At 42.7% G+C, this 21293-nt stretch overlaps 1 protein-coding gene across 1 annotated transcript in view; it reads left to right on the forward strand.

The window, feature by feature from the left end:
• The window catches only part of EDNRB (endothelin receptor type B), a 28607-nt gene extending 12337 nt beyond the window's left edge, over nt 1-16270 (forward strand). The window contains exons 4-8 of the mRNA XM_054973517.1: nt 312-516; nt 3100-3249; nt 5046-5179; nt 7537-7645; nt 12721-16270. Coding sequence (XP_054829492.1) covers nt 312-516; nt 3100-3249; nt 5046-5179; nt 7537-7645; nt 12721-12852 — 730 coding nt within the window. The 3' untranslated portion in view covers nt 12853-16270. The remainder of the gene's footprint in view (nt 1-311; nt 517-3099; nt 3250-5045; nt 5180-7536; nt 7646-12720) is intronic.
• Nucleotides 16271-21293: the final 5023 nt, after the last annotated feature.

Consider the following 21293-nt stretch of genomic DNA (forward strand, 5'->3'; position numbering starts at 1 on the left):
CTTTTGACATTACTGGTACATAGAGGAAAAGAAAAACATTACAATGGCTTCATTCCACCAAGGATAGAGAACTTTGTTGTTCTCAGGTTCAATTTAGAGGGAAGTAGGAGCTCTTTTTTCTCATTTTCCAAACATGTCATCTCTCACGCTACAGAACTTGGCTTTGACTCAAGATACCCATAGAGGACTAATGCAGTCATTCATGTAAACCACCAAAATAGAGGTTGCAGTCACATTAGTTGGAAAGAGCAAAGTTTATCCCTAATCCACCGTCTAATCTGAACTATTCACTATTCATTTCTCAAATATAGGTATCGGGCAGTAGCTTCATGGAGCCGTATCAAGGGAATTGGAGTGCCCAAGTGGACAGCCGTAGAAATCGTATTGATCTGGACCGTGTCTCTTGTTCTAGCTGTTCCTGAAGCAATAGGCTTTGATATGATTGATATAGAATACAGAGGAAAGCACTTTCGATCTTGCATACTAAATCCTCGACAAAAAACACCTTTCATGCAGGTAAGTTGCACGTGCACACTTTTAACCCAGGCTTACTGCCTCACAAGATTTCAGCAGGTTCAAATTATAAGTGCTCTTTGTTGTGAGGGTGGTGGCCTTTAATACATTCTAGGCATGACTTGGGTAGACACAAGGCAACCTCTGTGGCAGATTTAACATTATGGTGTTCAGCTCAGAGTTCTTGTAATAAAGGCCTGTCTGTAACTAACCTTGTCTCATCACAAATGCTGAGTAGGAACTAGGATAAAGATTACATCGGTTGTGTGGAAAGTAGATCCTCGTCGTAGCACTAGACAGATTACACAGAAATCAGGACACAGCCCATATCCTTGAAATACTACCCATATGTATTATTTTAGAAGGCCAAGATGTCAAAGGTCAACCTATTCAAGGGTGGGAGTCAAGGGCTGAGGCTTGTTGGTTTAATTGAGGGCCCTGTGTGAGAACCCCCCTCACACACACAAGCCTTTCGCACTCCTTGCCATCCACCCCAAAACTCCCTTCACAGGTTTGGGGCTTCCTAGGCAAGTAAAAGCTGGAGAATCCACCACACATCACCTGTCTAGCCACCTCTACAGCAGACGGAGAGCCCTGATCCAAATCCTCACAGGGTCCCCTCTCTCTTCTCCAAGAGGCTCCACCAGACAGGCAACCAGTTCCCTGTATGTACCTCCCCTCATCCAGCTACAGCCCAAGGCTATTGGGGGGAAAGGGAACTCAGAAGTTACTTTCCCTCAATTTATGCTGCCACTATTTAATTCACTAGGTCCATTGGTTGTGACCAGAGCCCATGTGTGTCTTCACGTGCCTTATTTCTCCTCAGTTTTCAGACTAGCGAGGTTAAACAAAACAAAAATAAACTTTATTTACAAGATGGAACATAGGAGTGAATGGGTTATAAACTAAAAACCAAACAGAATATTTCAAAATATCTGAACAGGTTTGTTATCAGCTGTCTCTCTCTCTCTGCTACCTTCCCTCAGCAGAGTCAGAACTCTTCTCCTCCAGGAGCTCCCAAGAGCCTCGGTTTCCCTCCAATAGACACTCACTCTGATTGGCATAGTATTCCGCCCACTCCCGTTGGCTTTGTCTCCGGAGAGGCAGAACTGGAGTCAGTCCTGTATGCCACGCCCCCCCCAACTCTCCCCCTCCCATTAATTTAAGCAGTGCTTCAGATTTCCCATTGGCTTTCTCTGTATGCAGTGAGAATTGGAATTGCCCACCCACTTGCCTTTTCCCAAAGGAATGGCCTTTTCCTTAACTCATATCTCAGCCTAGATTGTACTACCAGGGAAAGCGAGTCGTCTTTTTTGCATTGATAGCTCTCATACAGCTAACCTTCCTTAGCAGTTGGAAAGAAGATCAAATGTCTCTTTAGAATATTTTGATCCTGTCCGCCCTCTGGAGAGCTCAGGGCAATGTGCATGGTTCTCTGTTTCCCTATGGTATCCTCACAACAACCCTGTAAATTAAATTAGTCTGAGGGAAAAAGTGACTGACCCAGGGTCGCCAGCTAAGCTTGCTAGCCTTGTAGGAATTTGAACCTCCAGATCATGGAAGTATGATGACTTGAACCTGGGTTTCTCTGGTCCTAATCCAGCACTGACCACTGCTACACAGAGAGAAAAGAATGGAAGGAAAGAGCACAGCCACTGGTTCCTTCTCCATAAGAAACTGATACGGATATATAAACATCAGACTATTGAACAGCGTTGACTGGCTCTCCATTATCTCAGGCAAATACAGAGGTCTCTTTAACACCTTCTCTCTGAGGGCCAAGCTACACATGACGAATGACACTTGAACGGCAAGTGGATTGAGTGGAGGGCAAGTGAACAGGGAGAAATACACTTGCCATTCAAGTGTCATTCGTCATGTGTAGCTTGGCCCTCAGTGATGTCAGAGACTGAACTTGTCTGCCTGCAAGGAGTGTGTTCTGCTGCTAAGCCACAGCCCATTCCATGTGAATGTGAGCCATCTGGGGCTCTGTTTTACAGCAAAAGATAAGGAGGCCTCCAGGAGGCTGAACAGGCAGATCTGCTCTCAGTTCCATGCCTCGAGAGTAATGTGTAGCCTGGTTTTCTCTTCCAGATGATTAGGCAGCAATTAAGTTTTTGTTAAGTGGGTTTGTTTTTTTCAGGCTGCCAGCATGCTCTACTGATTTCATTATCAGGAGCTACTGATTGCATCTACTCCCCCCTCCCCTCTCCACCTATATATCTGACCAGGTTCTTCTTACCCTCCATGCATCTGATGAAGAGAACTGTGATTCTTGAAAGCTTATGCTACAGTAAAGTTGGTTAGTCTTAAAGGTGCTACGGGACTCTTTTCTATTTAGCATGCTCTCAGATGACTAATGCTTGAAGGAAGGGAAACTAGTAAAACTGAGAAAGATCGATAGCCTTCGTTGGCTTGTTTTGACAAGATAATTCTTAAATAAATGATTGTCTCATGGAGTACTGTGAGTGCTGATCAGTTAATTTTGACATGTTATACAATGTATGTATGTCCCTGATGTATAGGTAGGGATTTTTCTTCCAAGCTGTAGAAGTAAATTCTTAAATATCTTTTTTTTCCCATTAGTTATACAAGGAAGTTAAAGATTGGTGGCTTTTTAGCTTTTATTTCTGTTTGCCTCTGGCAACCACTGCAATCTTCTACACTTTGATGACCTGCGAGATGCTCAGAAAAAAGAGTGGGATGCAGATTGCTTTAAATGACCACTTAAAACAGGTAAGGAGGTGTTTGAACATTCTTGGAAGCAGAAGGAGATAAGTTGGTCACCAGCAGCATAGTGAACACCCAGTTTTAAGCAAAATATGCCTCCTGCGTAACTTCTCTGTAGATACTTGAGGAAGCAATCAAACAAGCAGTGAAGTCTTTAATGTGCTTCATGATGAATTACCACAAGTAGGCTTCATGTGCTGAGTTTTGGCAGATATGGGTAGTACTTATTTACACATCTCTTGAAGACAATTGGAGGGGCAAATGCACAGGAGATTTCCAATCAGCCCCTCCGCATGTGGACTTGACATGCAGAGAGCGGAGAGCAGGCACCAGCATGTTGACCTTATGCCCTTGCCTCTGCAAGACGGCTGGCTTGTGAGCACAACGCATACAGGCAGAGGCAGCATTCACATGTACTCTCTCTGCCCATGTAGGTGTTGTGTTCATGCATTGGTGACCATGCAGAAGCAGAGGGCAGGGCCAGCATGCCCTCTCCACACATTTAGTCACTGCATAGAGGGCTGTTTGTGGAGGGCTACAATCGTTCCAGAACTATACCAGTGCAATGCACAGATAGAGTTTTTGTGAGTTTGCCCGTCAGAAACTGGGAGCTGGCACTATATTTTTAAATCCTATAAATAGGCCAGTGACAGAAACTGACTTTTCCCTCTCACCTCCTCCCCACAAGTTCCATTGCCTGTCTCCTCCTTGCTGTCGAGCCCATCTGAAGATGAATAGGATGAGTGACAGGCAGAGATGCTCTGACTGTTGATTCTTGTGCTTCAATGGGAGATTTGCGGAACAGTCCCATGAAGAGTTACACCCTTCTGAGCCCATTGAGTTCAGTGGATTTAGAATGGTGTAACCTGTTCAGGATAGCACTGCCGCAGTTAGGACATTATTATTCAGGTTGCACCCTTCCTGTTACGCTTTCACTGCTCAGTATTTCCCAGCAGAAAGGGAAGAAGTGGGAAATGAGAGGAGAAAGACACATCTTTGAGCTGACCAGCATGCAGAAACGCAGTGGTGCTGTATCTTCCAGAGATCTGAGAAAGCACACAAAAAAATGTCCCAAAGCAGTTATATAATAAAATCATCTCACTTGATCGTTGTTATTGTCTTTGGTCTCCAAGTCTTAGTAATTATGGTCAAAGGGTGTGTGCATGTATGCACATGAAGCCAGAAACACTAGAAATGTTCAAGATTCAGGTCCAGTAGACCTTAGAGACCAACTGGATTTCCCGGGCGTGAGCTTTCGAGCTTTTCCCAGGAGCTTTGACTCCTGGAAATCTAGTTGGTCTCTAAGGTGCTAATGGACCAGAATCTGGCTCTTCTACTAGAGGCCAACATGGCCACCCATCTGAAACTATCTATAAATGTTTAGTTACACTAATATTATTAAGTATATGAGAATATATTAAGTATATGAGGATTGCAGATGGTAACAGTCATACCAAACTTTTACTAGTTTGCTGTTTGGAACATTTGAAAGTAGATCAAAGAGCAACGTCTAACAAAATACACAAACAGATTTTCTTTTCGGAGCGGATAAGGGATAGACCCCGTCTTCAGCGTCTCTGATCTTTTACTTAATCCTCTTGGTTTTTTTCATAGTGTTAATCCAGGAGCTTGGTTGAAGGGATTTTCTGATATGTGTAGAATAAACAGAATGCATCCAATTGTAGAGATTACATCTCAGACTGTCGGAGATTATTTTCCAATCGGAAGATGCAGCTACTTTGAATTTTACTCAAATGCCTACGCTCTTTGTTTTTTTCAAAGTGGTACTTCTTTGCTTTCAGAGACGAGAGGTGGCCAAGACTGTGTTCTGCTTAGTGCTTGTTTTTGCATTATGTTGGCTCCCCCTTCACCTCAGTAGAATATTGAAGCTCACCATTTACAATGGAAGTGATCCCAATAGATGCGAACTCTTGAGGTAAGACAGTCACAGCAAATGCACCTCTTTCATTGTGCACGCAAGACAATGCTGATGTGATTTATTCTCCCAACGGATGCATTTAGAATGAGGTAGTCTATGGGATAATCACCAAGGGTTTGCAGGACAGTTTGCTGATACATTTGCAGCTGGGCCAGAAGTACATGGAAGCACCACCTTTATTATCCACTACTGATTGAATTGTCCTCAAGCAGATGAGCCACCCATATATCTAATTCGGAGGAACGGCCCCAGAATGTTGATCCAAAAATCGACAGAATGGAGTCATGTACAGATGGTTGGGGGGGGGATATCTTTCTACAAACCTGAGGGAAGCCCCAGATTTGCAGAAAAATAAGAAATATAAAATACAGAGAGTGGAGAGGCTGCAGACACTGCCAGGGGGAGACAAAGGAGAAAATCAAGAGGGATGAAGAGAATGGAGACATGATCTCCACCCACCCACTCATGAGTCTTCGTGCGGAGGGGGGGCACTTGTTTAATATAAGTAATAGATCTGCATGATTCCACGTAAGTTGTGAGCCTGGAGGTAGGCCTCATGTGCTTCTTGAAGAGCATCTCACAGACATTCAGAGACACACAAGGCAGGGACCTTCCTATTCTATGAGAAGAAAAAATGTTCTGCACACAGAATGAGAAGGGCCCGTGAGCTCAATAACCATACACATGCAAGAAGAGAGAAGCCACTGCCTGAGCTAGGCTCTTGGCCTCTGGGCCATACGTTGAATCTATCTTTCAGTCTACATTGTAATACATGTTTTATTATAACGTGCAATACATGTTCCTGGCTAAGCAGTTATGCAGGTGGGCAGCACTATTTAGAATGGGGCCAGAAAGAAATCTATTGGTCACAGAAAGTGTTGAGATGTGTGGAGCATACCCAGACCACCAGGCTGAAGAGGAGTGCTGTGTGGTCTCCTGCTCGCCTCTCACAAGGGTGGGTGGTGCACTTCTTTGTGTGTTCTCTGCATTCCTTTTTACTCTGAAGAACCTCCGTATAAGAGGTTAGCTGACACCCACGTTCCTTTTCCTCCGCAGAGTTGAGCCTGTGCTCATGCTTTGAAAGGGCTGCCAGCCTCTGCCCCCACCCCCCACTCACCTGGCCGACGGTGTGGGGGAAAGCCTGGGGAACAGGCCCAGGGGGCAAAAAACCTCCCGGGCCAGCATGCAGTAGGCATGCTCCTGCTGGCTGCAACAGCATCACTTCCTTAAATCGTCGTCACGCCCGTTGGCAGGCTCGCTCCCATGCTTCATAGGGCCCCCAATTGGTCCCTTTGAAGGGCAGGAACGTGCCCACTGATGGGTGCAATGATGTCACTTCCAGAAGTAGCATCATTGCACCTGCTGGGAGTGTGCAAGAGAAGACACACACACCCCCAGTAAGTGCAGGTCCCCCCTCCCGCTGGGAGAGTAAGTGGACGTGGCAGCCCTATTCTCTCAGCTAGTACTCCACAGAGCATGGCCTAGCCAGCCTTAAATAGTCCTAGGCTACATACCTTTTATGGGGAAAACCCTACAAGGTATCCAGAGCTCCATGGTCCAAATAGTGTTGCGGTTACCCCTGTTGATGCACAAGTCTAGTTTGCTGGGCGAGCCAATAACCATAGCAACTGTGTTTTCCTTGATTTCTGTTTGCAGCAACAATTTCTTTCCATTTGGCCATTCTTGGCTGCTCCCTGACAACCCAGTATTGGGCTGTAAAGTATTAGATTAGGTAGGGGTGGGAGTGGGGAGATACATGGTTGAAAGACAAAGAAGAGAAAATATCTCTCTCCCCGCCCCCATCTACATGTGTGTGTGTTTATTAACCACAAAATAAATTTCAGTTCACTATCCTTTCTTCTTGGATTCCTAACTTCTTGACTTTCCTCTTGAGGGCTCCTTTTTAATCTCTTGATTTCTTAGCAAAACCTTCCAGCGTTCAACCAGCGTTTTGAGTATTCTCCCACTATGACTTCCTTAAAGCCTTCTGTATTCCTAAGGAACATTCCTAAGAACTGTAGAACCTGTGGGTGATTCTTTGTTGAATATTCTGCTTACATCCTGGAGTATCATCTCTAGTTCTGGGAAGACAAAAGAAAGTATCCTCTCTGATCTTCTTCTTTCAGACAATGGTGTAATTTGAAGGCCCTGTATCTTCAAGCACAAAGAATGTCAAAAGTTCCTTCCGAGTGATTGTAATGAGCCATAAATTAATTTGCCGCTGAAATTGAGCATTTTGAGCCAGATGATTGCTTGCCTAATTACTGCCCAAAAGGGGCCTGGGGCTTAAATGGTTAAATTCTCTAGCTGATTTTTTTTTAAAGCATTAACATTTATTTTCTATCGTCTTGCAGCTTTTTGCTGGTTTTGGACTATATTGGTATTAACATGGCATCTCTGAATTCCTGCATTAATCCCATCGCTCTCTATTTCGTAAGCAAAAGATTCAAGAACTGTTTTAAGGTAAGAAGTCTTCATTAAACGATTCCTGTAGAAATGAAAGTAGCACTGGATGAAATCTTTGCACCATAGACTTAGCTACGGTCTTCAGAAGTGATCACTTTTAGATTATCTGAACACCAGCAATGCAGAAAGAATAGCGTGTAACTGGGGCCCATCGCTGATCACTGAAGGTGAAATTCTCCAAGCGTATGTTTTCCTTGTTCAGTAGGCAACAGTGAGAAAGCACCCACTCTGCTGTATTCACCTCCCGGGCTGAGGCTGCTGTATGTAAGTTAAATTGACTCCTGCTTAATAAATATGCCTCAATCATACTGAACATTAAAGCTCTTCTGAAGATGAGTAATTGCTCATTTTATAGTACAAAAAACAGCCCAGCGGGCTTCAATTCATATTTTATAGTTCACAGCACATTGTCCACAATGTAGAAATAACATGATTAAACACAGAAAATAAATTAAAGTCATGTACCACCGGGTGGAATCCGTGCGCATTTATGATTTCCATGCTAAAATGCAGCGTTTGACATGAGGGTTGAAAATGCTGCGGTTCGTTGGAGGGCCAGATGGCACAGGATGCTGGAGTTTCATGCCTGGAACTCCAGATGTGTAATTTTGACCTATTAAGGAGCCATAGGGGACCCTGATCTGGATGAAGCAACGGCGCCACTGCTACCATGCTAATCAAAAAGGGCCCCTCCAGTCTGCTTTTAAGACTCAGTAGGGAGGAAAAAGACAGTCACAACATGAATAAAGCTGTCTTTTTCCCATACCGGAGCATACAGCAGTCAGGAGTCTGTTTCTGATCAGAGAAATGTCACTGGGGGGATGAGCTGAACCCCATTTCTCCAAATCAGACCCTATCACTGCTCTTTTTAAAGGTCATATTACATAGCTAGAGTTCTAGTCTCTAAACACCAGCATCGTGTGTTCTTCGGCCCTAAGTCAAAGCAACAACGTTCAAGATTCTCCCAGTATTAACTGTCTATACAAGAAATGTAAACCTGTTTCAGACTTGTTTCTTTGTCATGGTTCCCTGTGTGAGAACTTGGGGAACTGCTAAGGAGTTAGGGATATCTAACCAAGAATTTATCCACACCTTCACAAAAATTGCATTTCAGGAGTTCTTTGAAATAAGCTATAAGAAGGAAACCAGTTTCAAACAAGCTTATATTTGTAGTGCAGAAGTGCTCCAAGATAAAAAAAACCAAAGCAGCAGTTGTACTCAGGGAGCAGAACAAAGGGAAAGGGAGAATTAAACCTATGCTATCCTGCAGTATATGGGCTTATCTATATTTTCAGCCTTCTCGTGCTGTCTCTCATTATCCTTATCCAAATAATGGGAAAGCACGTTCTGATATTAATCACATAATTAAAATTTTAAAATTAATTTATGTTGTTGTTATTCCAAAAACAAATTTAAAAGGAACAACATTTGATAGTGTTTGGATCTTTTCATGATTCTGGTGCTTGCTTGACTTTAGTGTTCATGAAAGTCAGAGGGAGTTGGAATAAAAATTGAGCCAGTTGATAATGTAACTGATGGGGATGTTTTCCAATCAGCAGAATTACACAGATCTTGCCACTGAAGAGGATTCCACTAATAGGTCTGTCTTTGCACCGACCAATTTGCTGGCTTGCAGAAAGCTTTGATTCTATGTAAGCAATAGCTCCTGTTTGCTTGAGCTATTCTGTTATTTGGTTCTGCTTACTAGGCACTGAGGCAAATGTTTTGCTTGCATCCTCTAGAAAATAGGTAGCATTGCAAACTGGCAGAGGGATAGAGGCAAATACTACCTTTCTCCCTAGATGACAGACAGCATATATTCAGCAGAGTATGTACATTGTGATCAGTTACAAACACACACACACACAGAAGAAGATCTTACAGAGCATCTGTTAAAAAAAAAACGTGTCCCAGCTTCAGGAAAAGCAGTTGGGGGGGGTGGAAATTTTCAGCAGGTAAACAACACAAACTAGCCTCCGTCCTCAGACCACAGCCCCAGCAACTGCATTCAGTTTTTTAAAAGGCAATTGAACAGATCACAGAACTGTAGATAATGTAGGACAGGAATTTTGCTGTATGTGCAGCTTAATTCTTATGGTGCATCACTCTTCACTGGTGAACTGCAGGCAACAATTTGGCTGAGCCTTTCCTGTTAAAATGTATACAATCCCCATGGGTTCCTGCCTCCCAGTTTGGGTTCCTTGGGTTCTGCTCCCCAGTCTTTAAAATCCCCGTCGTGTATTTACCCCGCTCATCCTGTACCTATGTGGTGTATGTGAGGTTCTCTTTTAGACCTTTTTTCTTGCTGGGCTATCGATTTATTCTACTTTCTTAAAGGCACAGGCTCCCAAGGCACAGAATCCCTCGCCAGGGATTCTGTTATTTTATATTGGGTCCAAGGATAACTCCTTGGTGCTCCAGAACCTTATTGGTGAGGGAGTAAAGAGGAATCCTTCCATGACTGCAACAGCAGCTCCCCTGCTCTCGTCTGAAAGGAGTCCAGAAGGGGATGGAGCACCTTGTCTGCCTGGGCATTTTACGGGGAAACTGCTCAATCATCTTTGCCCCCTCCTGAATGAGCCCAGAGAGGCTCAGGAGTCCCAAGTTTCAGGCATGCAAGGAAGTGTCAGGCCCCTCCTCATCTTTCCTCCAATTGAACTTCTTCCCAGTCTTGACTCTTCCACTTGGCTTATGTTCAACTCTTACACACACACACACCCACTTCCTCCCTCAAACATGCATGTGTGTCAACACACACCTGCATGTGGAAAGAGACAAAGCAAGCAGCTCTGGGAGAAGGAAGGCGTAATGCAGCGCCCAGTCCCAGCTGCATCCTGCTCTGTGCATAACAGCCTTTTCCTCTCTGATGCATGTGCTGTTCTGTAGATGCTTCCTTGCCACAATGACAGCACAGCCCCGCACGATCCCATTAATCTCCTGTGTCCACTAGTTTTTTTCCTTCTCAAATTGTGAGCCTGGCTTTTAATTTCCTTCTTAATAAAAGCTGAATTTACACAAATGCACCTTCCTGAACCTCAATATGTTTGGTACAGGGTTATAAAAGAAAAGTGTGTGTGGGAGGGGGTGGATCCTGAGATGTGGTCAGGTCCTAAGATCATGAAGCAGCCAAGTTACGTTAAAAAGATGTAATAGATGAAATTGGCAGTGTCTGGATAAATGGGCACACAATGCTAATTCAAAGAGAGAAAGGGAAAAGAGGAAATAGAACAACCATCAGTAAGAGGGATGGAAAATGTTTCTGTGCAGAATAGTCCCTCAAAAGTTAAGTACATTTTTAATGAAACGTAAGCTTTCAAGGAAAAAGTCTGACAAGTTGGTTGCTATCGGTAACTTCAGGTGTGGATCCTGTGCTTTCCATGCACAATATTCCACTGCAGAAGGTGCAAAGCAGGGCAGATCTGGATGCAGCCCTAAGGCAGTAAGGCAAGGCATGCGCTTGTGAGGCTCAGAGATAGTCCTTTCGACCCCTGAACACAGCCAACCAGGAAGAATGCTTTGGCTTGCTGACTAGGGGCCAAACCACAAGTGACAGCAGCCACAGGTCCATCCCATGGCTGCCAACGCCATTTTGAAAACAGTTGTAGTTCTGGGGCGGCCCCAGGATCTCTTGATTTCCTCCCCCCCCACCCCAGCACACCTTTTCAGGTGCTGAAACAGCAGTGGGGGGGGCAGTTGTGTCACCTGAAAATGTTCAGTGAGGGAACAAGAGCTCTTCAAGCCACACCACACGTCATCTGAATCAGAGCCCCAAGGCAAGTTTTAAAAGAACTATAACAGTTCTTTTTAAAATGGCTTCTTTTTAAAATGGCTTCGATGGCCATGGGATAGACATGAGGCTGCTGTCACTTTTAGTTTGGCCCTAGGAGAGGGGGATTCATGAACCAGTCTAAAAGCCACACAACAACAAAAAACCTCCTAGAAAAAGTCCTCAGGGAATATAAATCATCCTCAGTAGCCTCCTCTAAGAGACAAGCTGGGCCCACATGGAATCATGAAGGGAGAAAATGGAGAAATCCCCCCCCACACACACACACACACACCGCCTTTAACTGACTTTGAATGTCTTTTAACATTCCATCTTAGTGTATCTTTTATTTTTGGTTAATGTGCAAAGTCACCTTTGTCTTCAGACCCGGGGAGCCCTATCTTCTGTTGGTGGCCTGCTTTTGCTGATTTTGTGACCATAATGATAGCCAGTGCAGTTAAGTAGTTGGGATGCAAATCACCACTCTGCTAGTTCAGATCCCACTACTGCCATGAGCTCAGTAGCCTTGAGTAAACCACTCCTCTCCGGCCCAGCTCCCCAGCTGTTTTGTAGAGATAATAAGAACATTGACTTTTGTTCATCACTGTCAGTGGGGCACTAACCTGTCTAGGAGAGAAGTATATGTTGTTGTTAGACACCGTGAGACAGAAGGGCCCATGAGAACTCACAGCAAAGGGAAATCCTATTCCTCTCCTCACTGACCCCACTACACCTCTCTTGCTCCATTCTACTTGTCCGTTCTCCATCCCTCTCTCTGTTCTGGCTCCACACTCACATGCACCAGGAGGTCTCTGTCCCCCCCTCCAATTACTTGATCTTCTACTCCTTTTGCAATCCCCACAGAACCTTCTTCTGTCCCTCGACTTGCTGTTCCTGGTATCTTCCCCAATTTACCTGCTTCTGTATGCAGCACAAGTTCTGGGGTACCATTTTGGGTTGCCCTGACAACCCCAAATGCCACCAGAGTTCTGCAATATCTGCACACTTCACGGATTTGGGGGGGGTTTGTAGACATTCACTCCCACCTCCATTACTTTTTCAGCTTTTCATATTTTTTCTGCAAACTTCCCTGTGGTTTGCAGAAATCTGTTCCCTAACTCTGTCGTGTGGATTCTTTGATCTGCACTTAGGGGAAAGGATATTCATAGATAATGGACTTTGTTGCGGCTCTGAATGAAAAACGGTTCTGAACTCTTTGTTGGAAATAGATGGTAACAATTTTGCATTGTGGTGTGTTGTGTCAGAGAGAGAGCCTCCTAATGAGGATTCTGTTCTGTTTCAACAGTTGTGCCTGTGTTGTTGGTGTCAGTCCAAAGATATGCTCTCCTTGGAAGAGAAACAGTCCTGCCTAAAGTTCAGAGCTAACGATCACGGATATGACAATTTCCGCTCCAGTAACAAGTACAGCTCATCTTAAACGAGACGGCATTACTCTCCGCTTTTGTATGTGTTATTTTCAGGGCCTTGGTTTGTGTGTAGATGACAAGGACCTTTACAATAAAAACACTCGGGGTTTCTAGAGCCCCTATGTTTGGCATTTGCACCCAAAAGCAAATCGCAAAGCAAATCAGTCTATACCTCTCGTAATTGGGCATGGTGTCTGTAACTATTTGAACTTCACCGGGAGAAACAAAAAACCCTTGTTTAAAGCACTTAAACTCTTCAGAAATGAGCACTTCCAGATCATCCACAAATCCTGTAAATTAAATCACTCTGTATTCATTGGAGTAACCCTGGAAGCCTGAGCAATAATTCTTAGTATAAAGCATACTATGACTGCTGGCAGAACAAAACCAGCTTTGTCTATAAATTACTGTATCCTTTTATTTTAAAAAAAACAGACAAGTATGTCCGTCTAAAACACAATTCTGTATTTAATATATCTTTGCAAAGTCCTGTAGTAAAAACACAAATAAAGAAAAACTTTATATACCTGGCAGCAAAATTAAAAGGACACCATCAGATTCAAAACAAATTAGTTCTTTGCTGCCCATAAGTGCTTAAGTAAGGAAATATTTATAATTGGGAACAGAGTGGGGGCCAGGAGAAGCAGTGCAAACTTTTTTAAAAAGATTGCCAGGAGGGACCATAAGCCATGAGCATTTCAATCATTAATAGAACCTCAGCTGTATTTCTCAGAACAAAGACTGTAAGTCAGACCAATTTCCCATCAGAGGATCCCGCCTGGCCTACACAGCTTGTATCCCATGAAGCTGAATGCAGCCCGTTAGTCGGGAACCAAAACCAGGAGGTGATGAGTCTTGGTGGAATACCATAAGTGACTAACAGACTGCATCTGGCATACAGGTTGCAAAGAACTCAGTTCTACTGAGATGAGAGTCAAAACAACAGAAGGAGATGTGACAACAAAGCAGGACTTTGGGAATCATTTTTAGTTCCATAGAGGACAAATTTGGGGCACCTAGTGCAAGGATGGGCTGTCTTATGGTCCAGGAGCGGCATCTGACTCCCTGGAGCAGTTCTGTGGAGCACATGGCCTGGGGTCCTGGACAACACTTCTGGCCCCATGTTAGGGACGCCGGCTTCTTCCCTGCAATAACAATCCTTCCCTGAAGCCAGGGTGCAGCGCTTCCCTAACCATCCTACCCACTAACCTGGAGTTCATAAAGGGAAGTAAACGGACTTCAGCAATTGGGTGTTAAGTTATACGAAGTTATATGTTCTTCTTGGGAGTCCACAGGAGTCAAGGAAAGGTGCAGAATATTATATTTGGCCACCGAAATCTTCCTGAGAATCAAAGCTTCATTTTTAATTCTATTCAGATAAGTTTCTGGCCCTTATGGCTGTGAAGATATGGTGTGGAAGAGTGCAGATAACATCTACTGAAATCTCAGAAACCGGAGGAACGGCTGAAAAAGAAATCCTCCGCATATGCCTCCTTTCCCCTCCCCCTTGCTAGCAAAACCAGAATATATTATACAAAACAAATTATGCAAACTTGTTCAATTTGCATAATTAATACAGGACATAACAATTAGTATTTCTGGGCACTCGATTTGAATTGCCTAAGAGTAGAATTCTAACTGCTGTGATCTTACTACCTTCCAGCCCTAAGATATTTACCATCCCAAGCACAGTTAGAGCATATCTCTTCTTTGCTGCAATATAGTGATACATTCCTATATAACAATGCTCAGGTTCCTTCCACACAGAGATGATTTTCTCTTCTGCTGTAATTCCTGTGAATGTAGTAGCATTCACCGTGGCAATGGAGCTTCCACTCAGGGTTCCCTGTAGTATCCCCTCACACCCACCATTTCCCCACCCTCACCAATGCAATGGTGTTTTAAAAGGTAGTAGCTATAGCAAAATACTACCAATTATAAAACAGATGGTAAAAGGCACACCAGTCATGGTGGGGAATGGTGGAGATGAGAGGAAATGGTGCCAGATGTGGTCGAAGAGGTACAGAAATGCAAACTTTCCACAAATCCACTTTGGGTACAATCTTTCAGGACAGATTGTTCCAATACAGATTTGAGGAAACGTGGTGGAACCGGAGAAAACCCAGAAGGAGGGTGACTGCACACAATGTGGAATCCTCAAAGACAAGAGCTGCAGAGAAGATAAGGGGTCACAGAACAAGAAGCAACCTCCGTAGTGCTGTGGCAGAGAAATAACCTATACATTCGTAGAACTCTGGCTTACAGTTGCAGTCATATATGGGTGAGAGTAGCGGATCAGCGTCCTTGTTTTTATTAGTCTTCTAAGGAGCATTGTAAATATTCGGGAAAGATATAACTAAGCATAGAACAGTAAATAATAAAATGTGGGCAGGTCCCCTTAACTCCTATATGAATAACCAAATGAAAGACAAATGTGTAGCAAACATGATGTGTATTGCCTGGAGCAGGTCACATTTTTGTATGTGCCTCACAGATAGAGGATTTCCTTATTCTTTTTTTAAAAACATACTAATAAACATAAATGTAACATTTAGTACTAGGAGTAATTACCAATACTAAAGGTTATTAGAGTGTTCTGGATTATACATAACCAGAGCTAGAAGGTATACGGGATGTTAAAGGTCAGTCAGTGGCTTGTTGGCAAATGTTCACGTTACTATTATTATATTACAATGCTGTGGGGAGGGATTTTGTGATACCAAAATATCTCTGCCTTTTCCCTGGCAGATGTCAATTCAATTCTTTTGAAGGCCCTTTTCATATATTATGAAGGAACAGGGGAAAGAGAAAAGGGAGTGCTCCTTTTTAAAGGGACTTTGCCCATAAAGCGCCTTTAAAACTCTGAGATTCTAACTACTTTAGACAAGCAGTTGACCACATGTAAAAATGTTTTCATTGGCTTCAGTGGAGCGTTGACAGTTTATATTCCTGTTGGCAATAACAAGCATAAAAATCATAGGGCCTGCGCAAGGAAATATTCTTGATGAATTTCATGTTCTCTGTCTGTTTGCAAGGGGAAGGGGTCACCATTATGAGACTGCCCTCACCCCTCTCAGCTCATAAACGGATCTACCGCAGCATTAAATAAAACTTTTTAATGTAATAATTGTATGTTTTCTGCAGTTTTTTTAAAGTAGCAGTTAGGAAAGAAATATCTGTTTAAGAAGTCACATGTCTTATGTCCTATATTGATTTATACGTTTGGCTATATATATGATATACAATAATGTATCAATACAATACAATGATCATGTATGTGAGATTTAATAATCATAAAAATATGAATGTCAAAAAACTTCAACAGCGTTACAGAAAATAGCAAAAAGAGAGAGGTACCTATAGAAATTATGACTTTCCGGGATTCTGTATAACTTTAGCTATTACATTTTGATTAAAAGTTTTGCTCAATGATTGAGGACTAATTGATGCCACCAATCAGCAACTTTCCACTGATAGTAGATTAAGACTTTCACAGAGTTAGCAGGTGTACACCATTCTAAATCCATTAAAGTCAGTGATCTTAGAAAGTCTAACTCTACTAAAGACGGTGTTGTTACCATTTGATGTCAAACGGTTGAGTAAATGGCCTTTAAAGACTTCCTCAGGCTTTTCCTAGTCTTATACTGTAGAATGTCCCCCCCCCCTCTTTTGGAAAGTATTAAAAATCAGCACAGTCTGGCACCCCCATATGCTTAATGTTCACAGTTTCAAACATTGTTTTCCCAAAGAGTCCCAAGTAACAAGAGATACACTGCATAAAAAACCAAATGGCCAAGTAAATCCTTGAGTTGGACCCTACGACTCACTTCCACAAAGTGTGGAGTCTTTCTTTAGAGGGACGAGTCCATCTCCCTGAGAGAGTCAATGTCATTTCATTTGATGGAGGACAGTCATAACTACCAAGTTGAAGGGACTCGGTTTGACTGCTATAGGTAACATTACGATACTTTAGGGCATATATAATATTTTTAATTTAATTTAAATTGTAGTTGTCATCATATTTATGTTTTGTATGGGGGCATTTTTCTCCCCTGTTGTGTGTATTGTTATGTGGCCACTTAAGTGCCATTTCACACATTCTTCCATGGAACCCCCTTGTAGGCCTGTGATGATCCAAAACAAGTTTTTTCCACAAACTATTGGCTGTGTCGGGATGTGGTCATTGGGAAATGTCTCTTAGCCAGATGTATATTACGGACACATACAAATATATGTAGAAAATATATAATTTTCATATTAATTTTTTTTCCTTTATAATAATAATATTTTTTCCAGAACCTGTGATTTCTATATAATTAAACTGTACAATAAAATGATGGGGATTGGGACTGCCGGGGTTTTCTTTGCTGGCCCCTGCTCCTTTAACAACATCTTGATTCACCTTCCTTAGCTGCTGATAAAAGATTCACCTTCCGATCTGCGCAGTTCAAGCTGCCACTCGAGGCAAAAGACCAGCCAGGCCATTATTGCTGATCAGCTGGCAACCTGAAAGCTGACCGGGAGGGAAGGCAATCCGGATGGGAGTGGCTTGCAGCCGTCTTTTTAACAAACACTTAGCCACAATAAATGCGATCTTTGCTGCTTTTATATCCAATCTGAAGAAATGCGAATGTAGAGTATTGCCATCCCAGATGGAAAGAAGAGACAGACGCCAGTTTTTGGGATCTAAACAGACCATATTTATTTTGGCAACAGCATAAACCAACATATATACGGCAAGGGCCTAACTAGCGGTACAGGTCAGGCCCTGGGGTCACTACTGGACCTCTGCCCTGACCTGTCTGGGTGAGTCCCGCTGCCCCGGGCACGAGCCATCCACACGCATGGCTGGAACCCAGCCGGCCAGGCAAATGGCTCCCCACTCCAAGCCATAAAGCAGGAGGGCATTACTTGTCCAGGGGAGCCACACAGCAGTCTGCCCTCTCAGAGCGAAACAGTGTCTGCCGGAGGCTAAAGGGGGTGGAGCTGCCTTAAAAGCCTTCTGGCTCTGCCCCCATCTCGTCCCCCTGTATGCAGGGAAGCGTCTGCCGCTTTTCAGCTGGCGGGGTGGCAAAACACGTCCTCCAGCTTTAAGCAGCCTAGCTGCTAGCTGGGAGTGTCGCAATATCAGCACTAAGTAGATATTAAGACAGAACTTCCTCTCCTTTTAATTCTGCTCTTGTAAATGTCCTGAATTTGAATACAGAATTCAGTCCAATTTTGTGAGCTTTTCAAGAAAATACCTTCTTGTAAGGGAATTCAGGAAGGTTCAACCCCCTGAAAACGACTGAAGTGAGAATGTCTGAGAGCAGAACCACAAGTGACAAAAGGCACAGATTGGACACTTGTCTGCTTCCCTCAACTTTTGATGGGAAATGTAGGCATCCTGGTCTCGCAGCTTCGCTCTCTGACTGCTGTCCAATGGACTTTTCAACTGTCACTTGTCCAACATTCCGCCAAACTGCCTACATTTCCCATCAAAACTTGAGGGAAGCTGACAAGTGTCCAATCTGTGCCTTTTGTCACTTGTGGTTCTGCTCTGAGTTGCTGTGATATATTAGTGTCAGGTCACAGAATGCCCCACCAGTATCTTCAGAGGTAGTTTTCTGTTGCATCTCTACTGAAGACACAGTAATTGTTGGGTATGCTAAAAATAAAACTTTTTCAGATGGAAGTATGGGGTGGGTTCCAATTTTAATTCAGTTTTTAAAAAAGTGCCTCCGCTATCAGAAGTTTGAGAAACACGGCATTAAATTGTCCTGTGCAGCCATGGGAAATCTAGAGGTTTCTGATGCTATAGAGAACTTCCAGCTATGAAAAATCAAAGGAATGAAGAATCAATGGAGGACTCTGGAATCTGCGATCTCAGTGCCCTAACCTCCTAAAGGCCGCAACACACTGGTGTTTGTGCCAGCAAACACCTAATTTATCAAGGAAAATCGTGTATCTTCAGACATTCACAGGCAATGCAAGTGACATATGCTTGGGAATAACCATGAGCTAAGGCTTTCTAGTTTCTGGTGTGCTGTGTATTTGGAGATTTGCACATCTCCTCTGGGAACAATTCATCCAGAATTTAAGTATGCTTAAATCTAGGGAAATAAACTGACTACAGTGAATCTAACTTTGTTGTGCCCTGAATGTTTACTGCAGCAAATGATGGTTGTATAAACAAGAGTTGCGTAAAATGTGAACAGGCTCTGTTTTTAAAGGGCATGTAGATCTTATTTTAACATGGAAGGGATTAAAATGAATTTCATATGCTTCTTGATTTGACACAGACCCCTACTACCATATTTCAGAAATATAAGGTACATTTATGGATGTATTTGCGTTACGTTTCAGAACAATACTAGCTGCAGTTTGCAATTCACTGCAAGGCTTGGTATGAGTTCTTTGTAACAAATCCTCTTTTTATGATTATTTTATGAGTGCATAAAAATATTTGTGTATTTTATTTTTTTCTGATCACTTAAAAATAACTACTAGGGTTACCAATACTGTAACCAAATTGAATTCTCAATAAAGATATAGTAAATTGTTTCTTTTTAGATCAAAGCAAAGGGTGTTTTCTTTTTCATTCCATTTATTATGAAGACTCATCCTGAAAGCAGTATTTAAAAGAATTCAGTGTCTTAAGCAATAAAGTTTATTACTGAAATAATAGATGATTAGTCCTTCACCGACTCCAATTTTATCCAAGAATCTAGGATTCGGTGAGGTTTTGCCTTAATATGTGGCATGTTCCAAGTTGTGCAGCTGTTTGCCACTGTCGAATTGTTGCATCCAGCACTTCCATCACTACTGGAATCAGAGATGCTGAACATCAGAATTTAAATCGTGATATTTTGTTATTTTATCAATCTCTTTTTCTTCAATTTGACTGTCACCTAGGATTACCACATTGATCTTACTTTCAACCACAGTAATATTTAGAGTATTGTGTTCTAACTTCTTATATGTTTGGATTTTGAAATCACACAAGATCTTAACTTTCTCATCTGCAACAACTTTCTCAAGCTTATATTCCCACCAATATTTTGCAGACTTTTGCATAAATCTTTTAAGTGTGTGTGTGTGTGTGTGTGTGTGTGTCATATATCTTCATTTTGCTTTAATCAACAGAATCAAAAGATTAATCAACTAAAGCTTAGTTGATTAATTCATATGGTCCCATTTTAAAGTTCTGATCCGTTGGGCTATGAGTGAAGGATGCTTATTGCGCATGATTTTATTTCAGGGTTTTTCTCCCCTGATGTGTCACTGTCATAGGGAAGGGAGAATAAAATATTACAGATGCCTTTTTTCTGAACACAGATTATTGTAAATATATGAAAGGGGGAGCAGTATTGCATGCAAAATGTTCACTCCTACTTTTATGCATTCGAGTGGCAGGAGGTCTGTATTTCCATTACTGACAGTGCTGCCCTAAGCAGAGTTGCATCTTTCTGTGTCCTTTGAAATCAGTGGGCTTAGAAGAGTGTTGCTCTCTTTAGGATTGTACTATTGGTAGGATTTACGTATTTTTAATGTGTTTATGACTCTGCTGGCTGGCCGGTGATCATATAAATTAGCAATAACTATTGGTAGGAAAGTCCATATTTATGTTTCTAGATCTGAGTAACACAACACCTCGGGCAGCAGTTATACTTCATAATAATAATAACATTCGATTTATATACCGCCCTTCAGGACAACTTAATGCCCACTCAGAGCAGTTTACAAAGTATGTTATTATTATCCCCACAACAAAACACCCTGTGAGGTGGGTGGGGCTGAGAGAGCTCCAGAGAGCTGTGACTAGCCCAAGGTCACTCCGCTGGCTTCAAGTGGAGGAGTGGGGAATCAAACCCGGCTCTCCAGATTAGAGTCCTGCGCTCTTAACCACTACACCAAACTGGAAACTCTGGAAACGCTTCTGGAGCTCCATACACAATAGCAGTGCCTTGTTCTATGTTGGAGATACTTCAGAACTCACAGTGTGGAACTCCTATTCAGTGTTCTTCGTGGTCCACACAGCTTACAGAAGACATTGCTGCAAACTCTATGGATGGGTATAACTAGCAATGAATTTTAAAATCATACACTAATCAGTATAGTCATCCCAGCTCTTCCTAGTAATAGTCCACCGAGATTTTTGAGGTAATAGCTGTCATCAAGTACATTCAACACCACTTTAGCTTGCATGTAGGTTGGTTGATCCCTCAACTTGTAACTCCAGAATGGTTATTGTACGTAAGCATTTGAGCTTTTTTGAAGTACACTGCTGTTGCCCTGCAAATTCCATGGACCCGAAGAGCCCTTCCCTCACTTCCTGCTTTATCACATTCCCTTAAGCCACTTTCCCTGCTCTGGAGCTGTCTGATGTCTTCCAGGCATTGTGACCCTTAGATAACGTATCCTGCGTCACTGTTGTATGGCACTTACGGGTACTCATTAAAAAGGTAAACAG

This window comes from Eublepharis macularius, chromosome 3 (assembly GCF_028583425.1).
Source record: "Eublepharis macularius isolate TG4126 chromosome 3, MPM_Emac_v1.0, whole genome shotgun sequence".
NCBI classification, from domain to species: Eukaryota; Metazoa; Chordata; class Lepidosauria; order Squamata; family Eublepharidae; genus Eublepharis; species Eublepharis macularius.